Source organism: Aquila chrysaetos, chromosome 13 (genome assembly GCF_900496995.4).
Source record: "Aquila chrysaetos chrysaetos chromosome 13, bAquChr1.4, whole genome shotgun sequence".
Taxonomy (NCBI): Eukaryota; Metazoa; Chordata; class Aves; order Accipitriformes; family Accipitridae; genus Aquila; species Aquila chrysaetos.
Genome location: NC_044016.1, coordinates 18,414,596 through 18,437,502, shown reverse-complemented (window position 1 = coordinate 18,437,502; position 22,907 = coordinate 18,414,596). Strand labels below are relative to the sequence as shown.

Here is a 22,907-nt window from a genome sequence, read left to right as displayed (position 1 = left end):
AGCCAAAATCAGCACAAAAAGGAATAAAAAGGTACTGCTAGAGGGCAAAAGGAATATGGTACACAGTACTCTCTCAACTACAATCCTGTATGATTCCCATGGAAAACACTTCAAAAGCCAAGTAATTCACAGATCTTGCTCTCCAAATTGATATCAAAGTTCCCACCAATTTCAATCCTGGCAAAATAAATCGCTATTAATCAATAGTGACATCAATGCTACTGGATATGGATGTGGTCAATACTCAATATTCCAATTTGCCATCTACCCACCTTTGGAAAGAGAAGGGAGAAAGATGAAAGAACCAACAGAACTGCAGACTACTACTGAAGCAGGTGGGTCAGCAAAGCACTTTACCAGCAACCAGCAAAAAATGACAACTGCGAGAGCTGAGCTTCATTCCAACACACTGCATACTCTAACTGTGGCTTGAAATTTTGGGATTACATGGTCAACGAACTCCTCACTAGTTGCCCAAGGCTGCATTAACACCTAGCAAAATCTTATCTGATTCATCAAAAAGCATATTGTCTGTATCTGACCTTGTGAGCTAGATTTGAAATTTCACTGTTTCATGCATGGTGAACACCACTGTAAATCTAAGGACAGTAAATGTTCAGAGGGGAAGGGCTCACCCAGAACGTAAAGCTTCCACGTCAAGCACACAAATGTCAGAAGCAACACTTAGCATAATGGGGGAAATGAGAAGTACAGATTTTACTTTGCCATCATTTTTAAATGTACAAGCAATGCTGATGCATTTCTCACCTCTGCATAAACATGCATCCTAAAGAGATCTCTCTTACACTGCAGTGACACAGCTGAATCAATGGAGGGTGAATTTCCACTGTATTTAAATATATTTGAAGCACTCTGGCTTGGCCTGTTGCAGAGTGTGTGTTACAGGGTGAAATGGCTACGGAAAAGGGATGTGAAATACAAAAACACAATTAAAAGTAAGACAGAACATCTCTACATGAGCAATATAAAGAAAGCACTTAAGACTGACACTTAGGAGGTTTAACCAAAGCCCTGGAGAACAGCGGATTTTCATTTTTAGCCCACTTGAAATCTTGCCAATGAGCAAGCGATGCTGGCAGCAGCTGCTCTGTCCTCTAGCGCCTGAAAATCGTGCAAGGGACTTTGCTTAGGTGCCCCGGCCTCAAGACTACTTTACTAAAACAGTTTGGCAAAGCATCTATGGAGAAAGGCCCAATGACAGGTGTTCTCACACAGCATTGAAGACACAAGGGCCAAATCAAGCTGAGTCTTGAGGCCGCAGCCTAGCACATTCTGTGTGTTGTTGAGAACACTGGATCTGCTGGTTTAGGTAGGATGAGCAGTCTGTTTTTAGCCCAGTACTACCATTTCAACAGCAAGTTCTACAAAATGTGTCGAAGATAAAAAGCACCAGCCCAGCAGGAGGAAGTCTCCTCTGATTCCCAGACAAGAAGGGCTAAAGTCAGATCTCTTAACTCAGACATTGATGGTGTGGATGCCTTCAGCTGAGGTAATCAAGTTGAACTCACTTTATGGGCACACAAAGGAAAAATAGACATTTCTAAAAATGCCATTCATCTGACCTGCTTTATACTTCTACTTCAAGGCCAGATGAATGGTGACCTAAGAATGACTATTTCTCTTCAGCTGCAAATGGGGCCCAGAGGAACAAATGTAGCTGCAGACATCTAAAGCTCAGTCAGAAGATACCACCTCAAATTACTTCCTTGTACCTGGGCAGTTGAACAGCACAACTGTGCTGTATTTCTTCATGATAAGCAGTTTTGCTTAAAACCAGCATAATATAGGTCAGTAACATTTCAGTGTCCATCTAAGCATTCTCCAGCAAGCAACAGTCATACCCAAATGGAAGAAAAGCTCACAACTCTCACAAAACTCTCTGAAACAGTGCCTTTTTTGAATAGTAACTAATCTCAAACACACTTCTAAGAGGCAAATACTACTATTCTCTTTTTTACAGCTGAGAGAACAGGGACATTGCAGCATGCCTAATGGTGACTCAGAGGGAATCAAAATAAAGACTTCCTGATACACTGGTCCACTGTTCTACTACTGACTAGGCTTCAAATAGCTAGAATTTACCCCCCAGGAGGAACCTTTAAAACTGTGATGGACTATTTTAACTCTAATGCCTATAAAAGCCTGTGGTCACACATTCTTATTAGACATTGAGGAATTTTATGTTTGGCTTCCACTTCTATAAAGTGAAAGAGAAATACAGCTAGGAAAAAAGAATTAAGGCTAGGCATGTTATACAGAAACAAAAATACTATGCCTGGAGCTCATTCTTTCAAAAGATAAACTTGCAATTCTAAGGACAAATGTGAGGTTTGGTAAATCTCCCTCAAACATCCCAATGGATTACAAGTATAAAGCCAGTTTAAGTGGCTGTTCATTCTTGATTCATGTTCATTCTGGCTTTTTTGAGAGAGATACTCACCGAATCAAGTTAAAGACTGAGTTGATCAACTGAGGATTGTGCAGAACAAAAAAAAAATGCCATCAGTCAGCTGACCCATAAAAGCAAGCAGCAAAATAGATTCTGTTTCAGACTAAGTTGTCAAGACAACAACTTTGAATAGGAAACCTCAACCGGTCTGCAGTTGCTGCACTCAATCCAACGAGAGCAAAGGAAAAGTTTGCACTGCCAGTACGGGCTCACACCAATAGTAAAAGCTGCTTCATTCTCTCCAGAAAACCACATCAGCTTACCTGATTAGATGATCAAGAAATCAGCTAGAGAAGAAGCTCTGCTGGACTTGTTTCTAACAAGGAAGAATTGGTGGAGAATGTGAAGGTCTTTGCTGCAGTGGATATGGAATTGTGGCATTTAAAATCCTGAGAAACGTGTACAAGACAGAGTCCTGGACCTTTAGGACAACATATTTTGGTTTATTCAAGGAACACCTTGGCAGGATCTCACAAGGGACTGCCCTGGCCTCCCAAAGGGGCCCAAGAGTGCTGCCTTATCTTCAAAGACAGCTTTCTCAAAGTAGAACAGTCCTTTCTGATGAGCAGAAAGTAAAGCAGGCATGACAGAAGGCCAGCACGTATGATCAAGGAACTCCTGACTGAGTTCAAACACAGAAAAAAAAGTACACAGAGGTGGAAGTGAGGATGGGCTGGCCAGCAGGGATATAGAGACACAGCCCAAGCATGCAGGGACAGTTAGGAAAGCCAAAGCTCAGCTGGAGTTGAAACAGGTAAGAAATGTGAAGGGCTTTATTAAGTACACAGGAAGCAAAAGAGAGGTTAAAGAAAACATGGGTTTACTGTTCAACAATGCAGGTAACCTGGTGACAAAGGATTCCCTTTGCACTTTGAGGCTGATATACTCAACACCTTTTTTTGCCTGTTTTCAGTGGGGAAGTCTGCCTTCAGGCCTGCCAGGTCCCTGGGTCTACTAGCAGAGTGTTACCTATAGCAGAGGAAGATCAAGTTAGCAAGAACTTAAGCCAGTTGGACATACTGAAGTCCATGGAACCAGACAGGATGCATCTGAAGGCACTGAAGGAGCTGGCTGATGGCACTGTGAAGCCACTCTACAGCATCTTTGCGAGGTCATCATCATCATCATCAGTGACAGCTCCCCAACCAGTGAAATACCCTGACTGCCTTGTTGCCTGCAACAGTTAGCAAGAATGTAGCCAGCACATTGAGGGAAATTATTATTTCTCTCTATTCAGCACTTGTGAGACCATATCTGGAGGACTGCATCCACTTTTGTGCTTCCCCTTACAAGGGCACTGCAGCAATTTCAGTTGAAGGCCACAAAGCTGGTTAGGGGGCTGGAGCACAGGACGTACAAGGAGAGGCTCAGGGAGCTGGGTTTCTTCAGACTTAAGAAGAGAAAAGGCTAAAAAGAGATCTCATTGTATACAACCACTTAATGGGTGGGTTAGAGAAGACAGAGTCAGACTCTTCTTGGAGATGAACAATGATAGAAGAGGCAATGAACACAAGTTGGAACATGGGAAATTCCAGCTGGATACAAGACTGTATTTTTTCTTACTACGAGGGCAGTCAAATATGGGAAAATGCCCAAGGAGGGTTGGCATCACCATCCTTGAAGATATTAAAAACTCAGGTGGACAAGGCCTTGAGCAACCTGATGTTAATTTGCTGTGCTTCAAGCAGGGGGCTGGATTAGAGACTAGAGACCTCAAGATGTCCCTTCAACCCCAGTTATTCAATGATTCTATGACTTAGAAAATCTCCTTACAACTACTTTCCACTGGTAACCTCCTCAATAATCTGCCAAAGCAAGCCATGACACCATCAAATGTATAGGGTGATCTTCAGTCTCATGAGTCAGGATGGAGTACAGAAGCCAGCAAGGTGGGGAGCTGAAGTGCACTACACACCAAATGTCTCATAATAATTTTATGCAAGGTCCCTCATACACCTGGGCCAGCCCTGTTCATGAATCATAGCCATCATAGTGCTCTCTTAGTTCGTTTCAAGTCTATTACATACCATCAGGATTAAAAAGACTGTCTCTTTTCACATTTTCTTCATCTTTTTCTTGCAACGCTGGTTGAAGACAGGGGAGGATCCCATCAGACTGTCAGCAGAATGAGAACCATAGCTGCTCTCAGAGCCATTGGGGCTCTGTGGCATCCCAGCTTCGCTCATGCCTGACATCGGTTCCTCAAAGACATCGCTGCCTAGGACCCCGTGGCCATGTACATTGGCCTCCTCATTTTCCTGTGGCTCCATTTTTACCTGTGACAAGTTCCAGAGCGGGGAAGCATTCACCTCAGCCCCTAGAGAAAGAAAAAGCACACAGTAGTAACCGAATAAAAAGACAAATTACAAATGGCATGCAGATGCAAGGGACAGCAGCACTGGTAAAGAAGGAGCAAAAGCAAAGCTACAGGTGAATTAGGCTGGGGGTGGGAGAGAGAAATAAAACACATCAACCAGTGTGAAACAGTCAAAAAAATCTGTTGGCTTTTTTCTTTTAGTAGCCCAGTAATTGCCACTCGAAAACATATGATGCTATCCTTTCACAGAAATCCTCCACGTGGTTTTCTCCATGAGAAACAGAGTCCACATCACTCTCCCTCTCCAGAAGGAGTGTCTTGGCAGCAATGAGTGCACCAACAGCACATGGACTAGACCCTTCATAAGGAGGACTTAGAGGCAGTCCAGAAGTCATTCATGATGATGAGGTCCTTGCAACATCAGCAACCTCTTTTAAGCTGTCAGACATACTGGACTTCTGGTAGTTCTGCAGGGGAGGTGTCCTAGTTTCAGCTGGGATAGAGTTAACTGTCTTCCTAGTAGCTGGTACGGTGCTATGTTCTGAGTTCAGTATGTGAAGAATGTTGATAACACTGATGTTTTCAGCTGTTGCTAAGTAGTGTTTAGTCTAAAGTCAAGGATTTTTCAGCTTCTCATGCCCAGCCAGCGAGAAAGCTGGAGGGGCACAAGAAGTTGGCACAGGACACAGCCAGGGCACCTGACCCAAACTGGCCAACAGGGCATTCCATACCATGCGACATCCCATCTAGTATAGGAACTGGGAAGTGGGGGCAGGGAATCACCGCTTGGGGACTAGCTGGGTGTCGGTCAGCGGGTGGTGAGCAATTGCACTGCACATCATTTGTACATTCCAATCCTTTCATTATTGCTGTTGTCATTTTATAAGTGTTATCATTATCATTATTAGTTTCTTCTTTTCTGTTCTATTAAACCGTTCTTATCTCAACCCACGGGTTTTGCTTCTTTTCCTGATTTTCTCCCCCATCCCACTGGGGGGCGGGGGGGAGTGAGTGAGCGGCTGCGTGGTGCTTAGTTGCTGGCTGGGGTTAAACCACGACAGGAGGTGAAGTGAGAGGGCAGAGGACTTGATAGATGAACAGTCTCAAATACCACTTCCAGGACTGAAATGCAGGGATATCAGAGCTGCAGTCAGCCACCTGACTGCCTGTCTCCTTGTACTCAACACCCGCAGGTCTCATCCCATCCTTCAGCAGAGTGGCAAGAAACCCTCTTGGCTCAACCTCACAGATATCCTGCTGGAAAACAGCTCCCCCCATTTTTATTTTTTTTTTTAACTTTTGGACTAGCATGCAATCTGAGCAGATTGAGATTTTTCTGTACAAGATTATGAAACCATATTTCTTGATAACACCACATGTTTTTCTCCCCAAGAGCAGTAATTATAGATTGCATTATTTCTGCTTATTTACAGTTTTAAGAGAGACACAAAACCTATTAAAAGTACACTAACTGGGCCCCTTGCTGAGATGGGTATAGACAACCCAGAACCGAACAAAGGCTGAAATCTTCTCACTTTTAAATCTGGTCCCTTCTGTGTGGCATTAAATTCACATGGAAAATAAAAAAACCTAGGAAACCAGTTTTAGTAGGCTTTCCAAACCTTGTGTCTCAAGAGGCTTGGCTACAGTTTGAAAGCACCACCAACCCTCTTGTACTGAGCCAAACCTACTACTATTCCCTATTATCAATATACTACTAACAATAGTGCCTTATTACTAGCAATTACACAGAGAAAAAATCTTCCACCACATGTTTGTACTGTGAATTTTCCCTTACAAAGGAGTCAGGAATCTTTTCCAGAGCAGCTTAGCCCAAACCAGGATTTAGGAGACCTTTGTGGTAACACAGCCCACATGAGCTCAGCAGTTAGACAGCAAGCCAGAATGAAAGTGCTTGCTGGTGTCCAGTTGCCTTAATGAAAAGTCCTTTTTATGTTAATTGTAAGTAAATGTATTCCTCTCAACAACAACGGACACATCATTAAAACACTACCAGTTCCACAGAATTACAGCTCCACTCTACGCAATAATCAAAGGTGCTTGCTAAACTTACTGTGTCTTTCTTTCATCAATTGCTCTTCATTGCTCAGCCTTATTCCTTTCAGCTCTATCAACTGTCATTGAGAGTGTCACTAATGACTACCAGTACTTAAGCATTGACACAGGACGTTTCATCTTCAAAGCACTTTAATTTCAAAGTACTTTACAAATGAGCTAATCCTTATGTCATCCTGCTGAGTGGAAGAACAAGGTCCCCAATTTTGCCTCCATTTCCCCAACTGCAATGAAATTAAGCAGGTAGCCCACAACCACAACGTCAGGCATAAGCAGAAACACAAGCAGAACACAGAAGGCTGTAACGAGAGTTTTGCCTTCAGACACTGAAGCCTTGCTGCCCTCTCTAAGGGCCTCACACTTGTATTTTTGAGATGGTGGTGTCCTAACTGCAGCAGCTTTTTCTCGCTCCTTATGATATTACGCTCTCCAGGCTGCCCAGCTCTAGACTGGGATTTCTCACAGTGATGAGATTTCCAAAGGCCCTTGTGAAGTGAAGAGGGATTTTCAGGGAGGAACAGAGCACTTGTATTCTTAATTAGAAAACATCAATTTGGTATCAGAGAGGCAAGAGGCATTTAATGTACAGCTAGCGTGCTAACCTCTGGGTCTCAAGTGGTAGATGCTAATACAAAGCTTTTCAAATGAATGACTTGCAACCCCAGATGGGCCAGAGTAGTCTGCTGTTCCCTCTCTCACAAAAATGCAAGCACTTCACATTTCAGAGGTACTATGGAAAACAATATGAACTTCCAGAAAAATTTTAGATGGATTTGTGCTTTTTTAAAACTCAGCAGAATGTGCTATTTTAAAAAAAAACAACTAATGGATTCAGAGGTATTGTCCTGGTTTCAGCTGGGATAGAATTAATTGTCTTCCTAGTAGCTGGTATAGTGCTATGTCTTTAAGTTAGGTATGAGAAGAATGTCGACAACACACTGATGTTTTCAATTGTTGCTAAGTAGTGTTTATACTAAGTCAAGGACTTTTCAGCTTCTCATGCCCAGCCAGCAAGAAAGCTGGAGGAACGCAAGAAGTTGGGATGGGACACAGCCAGGGCAGCTGACCCAAAGTGGCCAAAAGGGTATTCCATACCATGTGACATCACGTCTAGTATATAAACTGGGGGAGTGGGGGCAGGGGGATCACCGCTCAGGGACTAACTGGGTGTCGCTCAGCAGGTGGTGAGCATTTGCACTGTACATGACTTGTATATTCTAATCCTTTTATTATTACTGTTGCCATTTTATTAGTGTTATTGTTATTAGTTTCTTCTTTTCTGTTCTATTAAACTGTTCTTATCTCAACCATGAGTTTTACTTCTTTTACTGATTTTCTCCCCCATCCCCCTGGGGGGGGCAGTGAGTGAGCGGCTGCGTGGTGCTTAGTTGCTGACTGGGGTTAAACCACGACAGGTATACTCTAACCTCACTATATATGCTACTTAGTTTAGGGTTAATAGGGGGATAGGCTTCATTGGTTTTTAACCAGATTTTTAAGTGAAACAGTTACTATTGCAGAGATTTCCAGAGTTCAGAAAGTTCTATACAAATATCAAAATTGGGTTTCTTTGGGAGAAGAATGTCTTCTCCATTTTCCAGAAAATTCAGCACTACTAAATGGTGCACAGAATAAAATTTGCATATAGATACAGAAAAGGCACAGCTGTAGCAGATTCTCCCACGCTGGCCACCAGTGAGCTTCAATACCGACATCAAGGGATGACACTTTGAGGAAAAGAGTGCAGTCTCCATAACCCCACTACTTGACTCACCATTTCACTTTCCACAGCTTCAGCTAACTACAGCAGGCTTTGGGGTAGAGATGCTAGAACAGGAGAGACACCCACAAGCCCATTTCACATAAGTCATTGATAAGCTTTGATAAAGCAACGATTATCACTACCACAGTGACTTCTGAATATGGAGGACTGCACCAAGTATCATTAGTATTTCTATAACTCATTCAGTGCCTAACCTATACAGGGTCTTAAGTTTACTCCAGTCACAAGGAACATGACCTTCAGCTTTTCAATAACATGAATCTCTGGAAAAGAATCCAAAATTACCTGGAAAAAAAAGAAAGGGGAAAAAAAAAAAAAAATCCAGTACCTTCCTTACTAGAATCAAGGATAAAACTCTAGTCTCTTTTAAACTAAAATATATACATATAAACACCAAAGTTATTTTTGTCTTTGTTACATCAGACTGGAAAAAACCCCCGGTATCCACATCTGCAGCAAATACCCTAGTTCACAAAACAACAGTAAAGCCCTTGGGCCATCACTGTAGGAAAACAATCTACCTCACACCAGTAACAAAGCCAAGAACTTTAATGATCCCCTAAAAATAAACACCATATAAAGCATTTTGTGTTCTACAGGGTCCACGAATGGAGTAAATATTTAACAAATCTTCATAATCGGTACCTTTAATTCTTTGGGTTTGTATTTAGAAAGCAAGCAAGGGTTTCTCTCCCATCCAAATCTTTTTATTAAAACCTAATTTTTTTTCTCCCTCTCCTTCCTCACATTGGGATCTGCTCTTAAAAATAGAAACAAGATCACATGCAACACCTGATAGACTGTTTCCAGCAGTAGCGAGAAACCTCTACCTGAAGTCTGCGGGGAAGCTTCTACTTCCAAGTTGGCAGAGAAGCGCTCGCTTTGAGCTCCAAGGACTCCAACAGGCAAAGACTGATCACCAGAAGCCAGATCTCCTTCCAGCTCCTCACTTATGGGGAAAGTAATATCACTAACAGGTTCCTCCTTAATCTTCACAGGCTTTGTGTCTTCTGCTGCCTTTTCAGGGTTGACAATCTTCTCATACTCTTCAGAGAGCTGCTTGCTAACCTGTCAAAGATCAGTGGGGGTGGAAAAGAGGCCAGAAAGGTCAGAGTGACTTCAGAGACTCTGATGGCAATTACATTACAGTGCGCTCTGCTCCCAGAATATTATTAACATCTGACCTGAATGAACAAGTAAACAGGTTATCAGCTACACAGGAAAGATTCCCCACCCCTCCCACACCCCTTTAAGAACACTTTCTGTCCTGTAACAAGGGACTTTAATAAGAGGTTTAATCCATTAGCACATCCATCTACTTGATAAATACAAGCACCTTTATTTCACAGACAGTGATGATGAGGCCCAGAAATTTAAACAGAGCACGAAACAAAAGCAAAGCGTCTCATCCGCCAGTAACAAATTTACTCCAGCATTAAAAAACAAGCAGCTCAGATATTCATCAGCTCTGTAGTCACCACTGGGCAAAGCCTGGGCACCTTCTGTCAGATTCACAGCAAAACACACAGAAGTTTTCTGCGGTCAGAGAATTGAAACAAATACAGGAATGAGATTTAGAACTACTCTGCCCTGTACTTCTAGAAACTTAAGAACTGTAAGCAATTAAATTAAAAATTTCAGATTTCATCTGCTTCTAACAAATGCTTGTTTATACCACTGAATCCCAACAGTCAGTGAACCGTGCTCAGGAAAAGCCCAAGGCTTTTTAACACCAGAAGCAAGGAGGAAAAGAATAGCAAAGCCTGTTTCCCCCTTCTAGATATACTTCCAAATACAGAGGCTACTGTGGACCTCAGCCCTGCATGAAGAGCAGAACAAATAAGACAATGACCAGCTGCAGGATGAGAGGGAACTGCATTAGCAGAATGATGCAGAAAAGCCAAGTTCCAAAAGGAAACATCTGAACAAAGACATGAACAAAAATGAACTGTTTTTTGAACAAAAATGTTTTTAATGAAGACAGATCTTGATGATGTTATTTTTATGCCCAAACCTCAGAGCCCATCACAATTTACATATTACATGCACTTACAGGTGTCTCTGATTTATACTGCCTCTGTAAGCCACAAGATGCCAACCCTGGGAAAAGAAGGAGCACGAGGTAGCTGCTCCAAGATAAGTCAACTGGCACTCAGATAACATGACAAGGAGGAAGGGATGACAGGTTTTGCCTTTGGCCATGGGCCACCTACTTGATTCAAGTCTTGTTTTTGATGAGTAGGAGTAAAATTTCCACTTCAAATCCTTGCATTTCTGTAAGTCCACAACAGGCAGACAGTCTTATATCATTCAAATAAAACGCCTATGTTTAATTTCACAGAATACCTGGACCAAGAGAAACCATACCCTTATTCTTACTATCTATTTTGATATGGCACCTCTTATTCCAAGGAATTTAGCAATTCCTCTTCTTTCTCCACAGAAGTACAGTCCCCTCTAGAGTGGAAGGTAGCACCTGTGTGACAACTCAGATCAGCACAATACTACCCTATACTCTTAAAGCTTAAGCAAGTCACCCCTTACTTAAGCAAACACAAGCCACTGTACAGCCAAGTAATTTTTGTTCATCTGCTTACTTGTATTCTGAAATGGTAAGCAGCCAAATACGCCATTAAAGCAGAAAATTCAGAGGTTTTTACCTCTACTTGATATTTTTGTCTGGGCCACTCAAGAGCTGGGGCCTCCTCTTAAGCCCAGACAAACCATCAGTAGAGCATTCTTAGCCTCAGTAGGGACACAAATAAGGGGCTCTGTCTTCCAGTAAAAAAAAAATCCTGTTTCTCTTTTCCTTGATGACTCCCCTCCACACCCAAGAGGTTTTCTGATTGGATTTTACTTCAGTAAGACCCAGGATTTGCTACAAGAATAAGCAATTGTACTGGGGGTACATTTACTGGTGCCGTCAGGTCCCTACTGCCGTTCTCACCTGAAGCATATAGCTGTGATAATCCTTAATGCGGTGTTGCCAGAACTTCTGCAGTGAGAGCACACTGCCAATGCCCACTTCATGGAAGACCTGCTCCATGACATCAGGGAAAGGGGTGTGCCCAAGTCGAGCTTCTCGATCCACAGCAAAGCGCAGCAGTTTGGTGAACTTCAAGCAGTACTCATGGGCAATGTCTGTCAGGGTCTCCAGGACACTCTCATGGGCACACTCAAAGCCTGTGTGAGCCAGGATGGTGGCCATTGACTGGTAGAGAAGCTGCCGACAGGAGGACCAACTCAGCTCAGTCACTGGCTCCCCTTTTCCTCTAAAAACCAGAAAAGACAAAAATAGCACACCTCCAAAAACTGAAAGGAATGTATCAGTTGAAGAGATATTGTCAGTAATAAGATGATGTACAAAGGGAAGGCAGATTGATTTGGGTTCTCCACAGCTTCTCCATTACATAGGAACACTACCTAGTAAGGGTTTATCTGCTTTGCCTTCTTCCCCTCCCTCCAAATCAGCACTGCCAATTTTCATTTTCCCTTCTAATGCCAGAAGATTCCTTGGGTAATGCATGAATGTGGGATGCAAATCTTCTGGACCCTTAAGCAACTCCCTTCCCACCCAAGAGCTTTTCTCCTGGAGATGTGAATTAAATAGGTCCTTGACACAAACAAAAAAAGACATTTTAAATAACATGAATGCAAATCATTTCCCCTCTCAGTTAATTACATTTCCCTTCCACATTATCTCTGATGTCATAGGCCTAATAGTCAGATACAAAGGCTTCTGGGATAGACAAGATCTGCATTTATAATGCAAAAGACACACATAAAAAGCAAGAAACAGGATACACATACATTTCATAAAGGTACACTGTAGCCAAAAAGACCATTTCCCTCCCCTCATTTCCAGTAACCACTAAGCATGATACTGAAAGAAGTATCCCCATATGCAACCTAAGAAGTGAACACCAGGCCTGGAGAGGTTCTGCTGTAGAGCAGCATTCCCCAGCCTTGGGTTTCAGACCTGTCTTCTTGGTGTTGCTAAGCAGGAAGGAGTGACCGTGCAGGATGAAGATGATGGAGAACAACTGACTTGAGCACTTCAAACATCATTCATTTACAGTCAGGCAATCAAATTTTTCATCAAGATGAGTTAACAAATAGAAATTCCACATAGGAAAAAGAGAAGATGATACAGGGCAAGGCCTCTGAAAGGTAAACATACTTCTACCAGATTTTTCAACCCACAATTAAATGCATGTGATGTATTTGCCCACATCAGTAACATGGTCTTCAAATGCTGATGTCAAAAAATGAAATTTCCTTTCTGCTAAGTATAGTATTTATATGCTTTTTTACACGTCATTCAGTACCAATGGCAGAATTAAGCTAACAATTTCACCCTTCATCTGTTTCTGATCAATTTTTCCCAACATCTTCCACAGTCCACCCTGAGACTTGCCTCGCTCTCATCCTACATTACTTGTGTATCACCACACTCTTTCCAGTAACAAGACCTGATCAAACAGTACACAGACAGCATTGATGCCTTGATAAAATCCTCACTACTCTTGTTTCTCCAACAGGTGCATTAGGTACCCTTCAGTCTCGCTGAGATGCTGGGTCACAGAGCCTCAGTTCTCACTGATCCTCCGAACTGACCCATAGAAAACCGCTGAAACACAGCAGTAAAAAAAGGTAACATTTCAGGGGAGTAAAAATGGAACGTTAAACTCAGAGCTATCAGGACCAAAATCATTCATTTTCAAGAACACCAGCTCAGCACTTTCTGGTTATTCAAATAAAGGGGGGGAATCACACTATATTAAGAGCTGCAGATGATGATATTTCTAAGTGTATATTAAGAACAGCATGTGGCTCTCAGGTCACGGATTCATCCCAGTTATTAATTGCTAGAAAATGACTCACACCCCAATTCCTACTCAATTATGTAACTACTTTGTAAAGAAGACAGCAGGTGCTCTGACAATACGAATTAAAAGATCATCAATCGGTTCCCTTATAAACCAAGTGTCACCCATACTGGTTTTACATCTCCCTCACTCCCCCCTCTACCTCCCAGTGACAGATTTCTGAAGTTCACAAACAGCCATATGTCTCATACAACACTGGGACCAGGAGGTTACAACAGAAAAAAAACAAACATCAAACAAAACCAACCAGAAAACAAGCATCAAAATTTATGCCTATAAAAAAGAATCTCTTCTTTTTTAACACATATAAAGGACATACCTAGCCGTCCAGCAGCCATCAGTTGAGAGCATCTTATGCTACCAAAAACACCAAACACCAGACTACTATTAATACAGAGACAAAGAAAGAGCCATTACCGATGCTCTGCCATTCAATCAAAACACTATGGACAAACTTAAACTAGACACAGAATTTGGCAAGCCCAAGCAGAATACTCAGCCCCTTATAAAGTAGAGCACAACAACCATTTAGCAATGCATATCACTGCTCGGAAGCAGCAAAGAATGTTGTAACTCTTTTAAACTCCTAAAGGAAAAGAAACTAATTGCCAGCATTAAAATGCGGCTAGGTCACTATGCTGAAAGGGATATAATCAACTTGAAATCTAATCAATTAAAGACAGAGAGAAAAGAAATTTCAGGTACTGTACTCAAATCCAAATCCCCACCTCTTGTTCTTGGTAAAGTCAGTCAATTATGTTTTGTTTTTCTTACGTTTTCTTCTCTTGTTTTCCTGTTTCCCACAATAAACAATAGAGGAAGATGATTAAAAGCCTGATTAGACAGCATACATTGAAATATTGTTGTAGATGTTAACAGAAAACAACAAATGAGAAAATATCTTTTCTTCTTCATCTCCTTTAACCTTCAAGTACTGTCTGATAAGAACGCACATAAACAAAACCAGACATATAGACACATTTAAGTTGAAAGCAGCTACCTAATGTCAAGCCTTCCCAAAAAGGAGCAGCAAAGTTCTTTTACCTGATGATCATAGGTAAAGAGCCTTGGTCTTTGATCCCATCCAGGTACGTAGCACCTACAAAAGCACCCTTCCAGATACTATCATTATGCAGAATGCCACCCTCTGCACCACTTACTGCTTTCCTGAAAGGCTCCCCATCCAGCTACCATCCAAAGCGAAACCTATTTAACATATTACCAGGGTCATACAGCTGCAAGTAAACAAGAGCACTTTAATCCCTAAAGTTCTGTCACCAGAGATTAACAAGACCGGCAGTTAGGCCTGTGACTTGCAGTTGATCATCTCTACAGAATATATAGTATGAAATTTATCACAAGTACTGGCCAACTTGTCACTCTTCAATTTTGTATTTCCAATAGGATCTATATTTTTATATACGGGTCACCAACACTAGATGATATTCCAGACAGAAATCTACCTGCCAAGCCACAGATTCATCAGAACTGAAGCCCAGCCTTCTCCCACTGCTGCCAGCAAACCTGCAACATGCAGAACCTCACAACAGAAAACTGTCCGTCTATGCCAACCAGGCTTATTTTCAGGATTAATAAGGTTTCAGAACTCACAAAAGGCCCATCTTCTGTGTCAACAAGACATTACCCAAAGGCACCACAATCCATTCACCCAAGCCCCTCTCCTGTAAGGCTGTTTTTCTTAGAGGGAAGGAGATCTCATGGTTCATTTCCCGTGCAACTATATTCAGGGGAAAGTGTTTGGGCTAAGTCAGTACGAGGATCGACAGGCGAGGTTCACTCAACTGCAATAACGGATTAAAGGGCTCTGCTCCCTCCTAGGTGCGCATAAGCTAGCAGCAGATGGAGGGAGGGATTGTTTTTCCTTTGAAGACATCAATTTTATCAAACATTACATGGTGGAGTTGAATTTCTACCAAATGAGGTGCAACAAATTCGCTTCAGAGCCACTTCCCCCAAAACTGTAAAATAAAGGAGAACATTGGAAAAACCAAGATTATACTAGTCAGTGCATCAAAGCACACAGCACACTAACTCAAACCAGAAAGTTATTTCCTTTTGGAAAAGGGCCTCTTTTCACCTCTTCCTGAGTAAACCTCTTCTTAAATATCTCTGCTATGTCTACAGAAGGCTGCATAGGTATAAAAAGAAGCTGCTGAATAGATAATGGCAAGAGGTAATAGGTAACATTTGGAAAATAAATTGGGTCCCAGTGGCCCAACCCAGAAGACCAGACAGTTTAGGGGCTAAGCCAAAGTGTTTAGTCCAGCAGGGGAAGTACATTCTGCCTGCTCTAATTTCCACTGATCCAAATCCTTCCCAACATTAAACCTGTTATCCCACCTACACCGATCCCTACTTCTGTACAGACATTTCTTAACTACAAGCCATTCTGCTATGAACTGTCTTCCCATTGCAAGCCTCCAATTTCGTTCAGATTATCTTTCAATGCAAAGCACAAATCCAACATGGTCAGGAAGGCAAATGAGAGAATGGCAGAGAAATCTGTTAAGAAACCAACCATGCACAAAAAAGAAAAAGCATCTGAAGAGGCACATAATGAGTAGGTTAGGTTTCTTTTGAAGACGGAACCATGCTAATCAGAGGAAGCTGAACAGAGAAGGAAAAGCTAGCAGCCGTATTATGGTAAGAGCCTCCTGTTCAAATGGTAGTTTCAAGTCTACAGTTCCTTACTCATTCATCATCAATTATGCTTTAAGCTTACCTTCTGTTTCTATACCAACCAAAACCAAATGTTAATCCCTTATTGTGTATTCCTGTTACTGATTTGTCATTAATTTGTTATTAGTTAGAATTAATCATATTTAGTTTTAATATTTTAGCAAAATCATATGTATGTTGTATTTTATATATTTAACCACCAACCAGTGTCTGCTGTAAAATCCCCTGTATAGCCCCGTATCAAGGCCGGAGAAATTGACTAAAATCATCTAGTAGAAACATTTAGAACTTAAATAACAAGATAAAGAAATACCTGACAACGGGGTGGTGTAAGAGTTGTCAGTACGTTACCTGACAACGGCCTGTTTGGAACGCAGCGGCCGATCCCCAAAGATAGAATGTGCAGTACAAAGCTCCTGGAAGGTCCCTGGCTAGAGCCGTTAGAGATAACTGCATAGCTACTGTCAAAAAGGATGGATTGCACCTGTTGCCATAACATCGATGAAGAAATCATAAACTCTAGACGAACTTTGCTTCATTATAATACCAAAACACACCTCCTGGTCAAAAGCTACCCACCTCCAAGACTTACCACGCCTCGGAGAGACCTTCACTACGCCTGCGTAAAAGATATTCACATATGCTAATGATTTCCCAAAAATCTAATGAATATGTATAACTTTTCTTGGAAATCTAATGAATATGTATCGATAAGTCTTAATATAAGGTGTATTGTTTTGAAGACAGGTGTGCGTGGTTCGTGAGAGGACTCGCCCGCGCACCCGGCCGTCAATAAAGAAGTGTCTGCTTATCTACACTAAATTGGTGTTGATAAGTTCTTCATTCCGAGCTTTTCGGTAACAGTTTTGGCGACCCAGATGGGACCTCGCTGAGAGAGACCGGAGGAGTCGGGGACCGATCGGTTCCTGCCGGCACCGAGGATTTCTCGGGGATACCCATCGATCCCCGATCCATAAGGCTCTTTGCGACGTCCCCTGGATTTTGGTAAGACACTTCTTTTAAATATTAAGGATAGTGGGTTAGAGTCCCACCGGTATTGTTTGGGGTTAGAGTCCCCCCGAGTGGGTTAGAGTCCCACCGGTATTGTTTGGGGTTAGAGTCCCCCCGAGTGGGTTAGAGTCCCACCGGTATTGTTTGGGGTTAGAGTCCCCCTGAGTGGGTTAGAGTCCCACCAGTATCGTCTGCCTGTCAGACGCGGCGAAAGCTGCGCAAGGTTGGACAAAAGGATCCTGAAGGAAGTAGAAGCCTAGGCGTCTGCCCGTAAGACATAAGCGAAAGCTATTGCTGGGTTGGACAATTTGGGAGTGGGTTAGAGTCCCACAACTTTTGAGGATTCTGGGTTAGAGTCCCAGCTTCAAAAGCATTTTGGAAATTTTGGGTTTGAGTCCCAAATTCTAAAGAAAGAAAAACAAACAAACAAAAAAAAAAAACCAAAAAGAAAAAAAAAGAAAAAAAAAAAAAGGAAAAAAAAAAGGAAAAAAAAGGAAAAAAAAAAAGGAAAAAAAAAAAGGAAAAAAAAGGAAAAAAAAAGTGAGATATATTGTGTACTTGGAAGTATCGTGAGTGTTGTAAGTGTGGGATGTGCAATTGAGCATGAAGTGAGTCTTGGCAACGATTGTAGTGTCTCTTATTGAAGTTGGAAGTTATAAAGTGTGAATATATTTGCTGGTTAATAATTTTGCCAGGGGATATTGGTTATGACTCTTGCTTAGGGAAGTCGGCTTTGTCCGTGCCCTAGGCAAGTAGGTGGACTCCATTACCTGGCAACAATTGTTATTTGTATTTATTTAATATTTGGTGTTTGATATATGTATTTGGTATTTGAAACTTTGTATTTGATATTTGGCATTTGGTATTTGGTTTGGTATTTAACATCTGACAATTGATTATTGATTTTTGATATTTGTTATATATTTAATAGATATTTGGTATTGGGTATAAACATAATGGCATTTGCCAAATTATTTAAGAGTAAGAGTATGGGAAATTTGTCCACTGATGGAAAGATACCAAAACCATCTCCGTTGGGATGTTTGTTGGCACATTGGGGTGAATTGTATGATGATTTACGTAAAAAAATCAAATGATTGACTATTGTAATCATTGGTGGCCTCTGTATACATTAGAGGATCAGGAAAGGTGGCCCGTGAATGGGACACTGAATTATAACACCATTCTGCAGTTAATGTTGTTTTGTAGAAGAGAAGGGAAATGAAGTACCTCATGTGGATTTATTTTTTTACTTAAGGCAGAGAAGAGATTGGCAGAATGAGTGCAAGCTAGTTAGTAGGGACAATTTGGTAATGGCTATAACTTTTAATAATAAGAAAGAGAAGAAATGTTGTCTGGCATGTGATATTGCCCCCAAAGAGGATGAAGGGCCAGAGTTAGATATATCCCCTCCCAGGAGAGGAAGGAATTGGGAGTTAGAGCATAGGGAACAGATGGAAGAACCAGAAAGCAGTGGAATAGAGAATGCAGGGGAAGGACCGTCTGAAGTTGTGATTCATACCCCCATTTCTCGAAGGACCCGACAGCAGGCACAAACAATAGCTCCCTTGAGACAGGGAGTTGGTAACAATGGACCAGCGTATGTAAAGGTGCCCTTTTTGGTTGTGGACTTGATGGCTTGGAAGCAGGCAGCTGGAGTATATAGAGAAGATTTTGAGAGAGTTGGCAAAGTAGTAGATACTATAATTAGAACGCAGAATCCAGACTGGAGTGATTTACAGGTGATCTTGGATAATTTGTTGGATGATACAGAAAAGCAAATGGTACTAAAAACTGGCAAAGCACAGGCAGAAGTGGCTGTATTGAGTGGGACAATAGGTGGAACCTTAGAGCAGAATTTTCCGTCTGGGGATCCGCAGTGGGATCCAAATAAAGTAGAACATAGAGAAAGGCTGAGTCGGTATCAGAAATGGATTTTATATGGAGTTAAACATGCTATGCCTAAATCTTTGAATTGGTCTAAATTATATGAGGAGAGGCAAGATAAGAATGAATCTCCCTCAGTGTTTCTGGAAAGATTGAAGGAAGCTGCCAGAAAATATACTGAGTTAAGAGTAGAAACAGAGGCGGCTCAGATACAGTTGGCTTTGATTTTTATGGGGCACTTGGCACCGGACATAAGAAAGAAACTTCAGAAGCTGGAGGGAGAGGATTCAAGGAGTTTGAATAAAATGTTGGAGACAACATGGAAAGTATATAATAACAGGGAAAAAGAGGAAAGGAAAATCAGAGAAAATAGATTACTGGCCGTAATCACAGGAACAGCAGACAGAGGACGAGGTAGAGAAAGAGGACGAGGTGGCAGTGGACGAAGAGGATTTATGAATTTTAGCAATCGGAATTTTAATACCCCCTTAGGAGTGAATCAGTGTGCTTTGTGTCGGGAGGAAGGACATTGGAGAAGAGATTGTCCTAAAAATGTGCAGTGTTCAGGAGGAAATATTCAGAAAGAGGTAGCCAGAATGATGGTTTTGGATGAATGAAGAGGACCAAAGGGGAACCCAGCTGAGCCTCTGGTTATAATTAAGCTGGGGGAAAAAGAAGTTAAATTCTTAGTGAATACAGGAGCGACATTTTCAGTATTAAATACTTGTACAGGAAAAATTGGAACAAAAACGGCAAACATAGTAGGAGCAACAGGGAAAAAAGAAAACAGACCATTCCTGCAACCTCTGGATTTGAAATTTGGAAATAAAATAATTACACATGAATTTTTGTATGTACCAGAATGCCCGATACCCTTGTTAGGAAGGGATTTGTTATCTAAATTAAATGCACAAATTGTTTTTAAGAAAGGAAAACTCTTTTTGAAGATACCTGAGTCAAAAACAGAAGAAATCCTAATGGTACAAGAAAAAGTGGAGGAGCAGGAAATTCCACCAGAGGTAGATTTTGCAGTGATCCCTACAGTGTGAGAAACAGATATTCCTGGTAAATCAAAATTAACAGCACCTGTAAAAAAAGAGATCTAAAAAAAAAAAAAAAAGATGCAAGAACAGTAAAAATTAAACAATACCCAATTAAACCAGAAGTTAAACAAGAGTTAAAGAAATTGATTGACAAATTTTTGAAGTATAAAATTTTGGAAGAATGTGAATCTGAATATAATACTCCTATTTTACCAGTTAGAAAACCCTCGGGAGAATACAGGTTAGTGCAAGATTTGAGAACAGTAAATCAAATAGCCAAAGACACATATCCTGTGGTTACAAATCCTTATACATTGTTAACAGCGTTGAAGGAGATTCATCAGTGGTTTACAGTGCTTGATTTAAAAGACGCTTTCTTTTGCATACCCTTGGAGAAGGAAAGCAGAAAGTTGTTTGCTTTTGAATGGGAAAATCCACAAACTGGGCGAAAGATGCAGCTGACATGGACAAGACTACCCCAAGGATTTAAAAATAGCCTGACAATTTTTGGAAACCAGCTGGCAAAAGAGCTTGAAGTCTGGAAACGGGACAAACCAAGGCCTGAACATTTACTTTTACAATATATAGATGACATATTGATTGCTACAGAAGAAAGATCTACCTGCATACAGGTAACCATTAATGTCTTGAATTTTCTGGGACTAAATGGGTACAAAGTATCCAGGAAGAAAGCCCAAATAGCATGTCAGACTGTGATATATCTGGGCTTTGAGATTTCAAAAGGGCAGAGACAATTGGGAAAAGATCGCAAAGAAACCATCTGTAGTATACCTGAGCCAAAAAATATCCATGAACTTAGAACGTTCTTGGGAATGGCAGGGTGGTGTCTTCTTTGGATCATGAACTACGGTCTAATAGCTAAACCGTTATATGAGGCCCAAAAGAACTCTTCCTTTGTGTGGGGTCCAAAACAGCAAAGGGCCTTTACAGAGTTAAAACACGCTTTAATGTTAACACCTGCTTTAGGCCTCCCTGATTTAACTAAAGGTTTTCAGCTGTTCGTTCATAAAAGACAACACCTGGCACTTGGTGTGTTAACCCAGAAGATGGGGAACTGGAAACGACCAGTCGGCTACTTCTCCAAACAACTGGACACAGTGAGTAAAGGGGTGGCCAAATTGTCTTAGAACAGTGGCTGCAACAGTGATGATTATACAAGAACCTCGGAAATTGACTTTAGGAAAAACAATAACAGTCTATGTCCCACACATGGTAAAAACTGTTCTAGAACAAAAGGGGGGACACTAGCTATCTCCGAGCAGAATGATGAAGTACCAAGTAATATTAACTTAACAAGATGATGTAATTTTAAAAGCAACTAACCTGGCAAATCCAGCTGTGTTTTTAAGTTCCATACAGGAAGGAGGACAATTGGAACATGATTGCCTGGCTGCTATTGAGTATGTTTATTCCAGTCGTGAAGATTTAAAGGATGTACCATTGGAGCGACCGGACTGGGACCTGTATACAGATGGTAACAGCTTTATAGAACAAGGAGTTCGATACACTGGATATGCGGTAACAACAGACACCACAGTTATAGAAACAGAAGCATTGCCAAGTACCACCTCAGCTCAGAAAGCGGAACTTATTGCTTTGATTCGAGCTTTAGAACTAAGCGAGGAAAAGAAAGTAAATATTTGGACAAATTCAAAGTATACTTTTGAAGTGGTACATGTCCATGCAGCATTGTGGAAAGAAAAAAGATTATTGTCCTCCCAGGGATCAAATATTAAACACCAAGATGAAATTTTACAATTATTACAAACAGTTCAGAAACCAGATCAGGTAGCAATCATGCACTGTAAAGCACATCAAATTGGAAACACAAAGGAAATTGCTGGAAATAATTTAGCCGACCGAACAGCAAGAAAGGTAACAAAGGAACGAACATTGCAAATGGCATTAATTCCCTCCAAAACAGTAACTCTCCCTAGGGAAGAACCAAAATACACAGAGAAGAATGATAAGCTAGGTCGATTATTAAATGCTAAGAAGAACCTAGCCGGATGGTGGATAACACCTAAAGGACAGGTGGTAGTTCCACCCTTTTTGATGAAAGAAATAATTCAAACAAAGCATCAGGAGTGTCACTGGAGAGCAGAGGCCTTAGTAACTTCCCTACAAAAACAAGTGGTATCGCTTAGAATGTTAAGAATAGCTAAAATAATAACTGCAAAATGTGAAGTATGTTTGAAAAATAATCCAATAATCAGAAAAAAGGTTCAAAGAGGTCGAATAAAATCTAGTACAGAGCCTGGAGATTATTGGCAAGTAGATTTTTTAGAACTACCTAGACAGAATGGGTATCGGTACATCCTGGTGGGGGTTGATACTTTTACAGGATGGCCAGAAGCTTTTCCCTGTCGTTCCACACGAACAAAAGAAGTAGTAAAATGGTTACTACGAAAAATAATTCCAAGGTTTAAAGTTCCTATTAGAATTTCTTCTGACAGAGGTCCACACTTTGTTGCAGAAGTGATCCAAAATGTTAACAAAATTCTGGGTATCACATAGGATTTACATACCCCATGGAGGCCACAATCCAGTGGGAAAGTAGAAAGAATGAATCAAACCTTTAAAAGACAAATAAGCAAAATTTGTCAAGAGACTAATTTAAAATGACCTCAAACACTTCCATTGACATTATTACGAATCAGAATACAGCCAAAGAGTGGAACCTCAGTCAGTCCTTATGAATTATTGTATG

The 22,907-nt window shown here is 41.2% G+C and overlaps 1 protein-coding gene across 1 annotated transcript in view; it reads right to left on the bottom strand.

Annotated features, from left to right (window-relative positions):
- Window positions 1-4,301: 4,301 nt before the first annotated feature.
- Window positions 4,302-22,907, bottom strand: part of SUPT7L (SPT7 like, STAGA complex subunit gamma) — a 23,432-nt gene continuing 4,826 nt past the window's right edge. The window contains exons 2-4 of the mRNA XM_030034431.2: window positions 11,594-11,918; window positions 9,477-9,714; window positions 4,302-4,787 (exon numbers count right to left, since the gene is read on the bottom strand). Coding sequence (XP_029890291.1) covers window positions 4,525-4,787; window positions 9,477-9,714; window positions 11,594-11,918 — 826 coding nt within the window. The 3' untranslated portion in view covers window positions 4,302-4,524. The remainder of the gene's footprint in view (window positions 4,788-9,476; window positions 9,715-11,593; window positions 11,919-22,907) is intronic.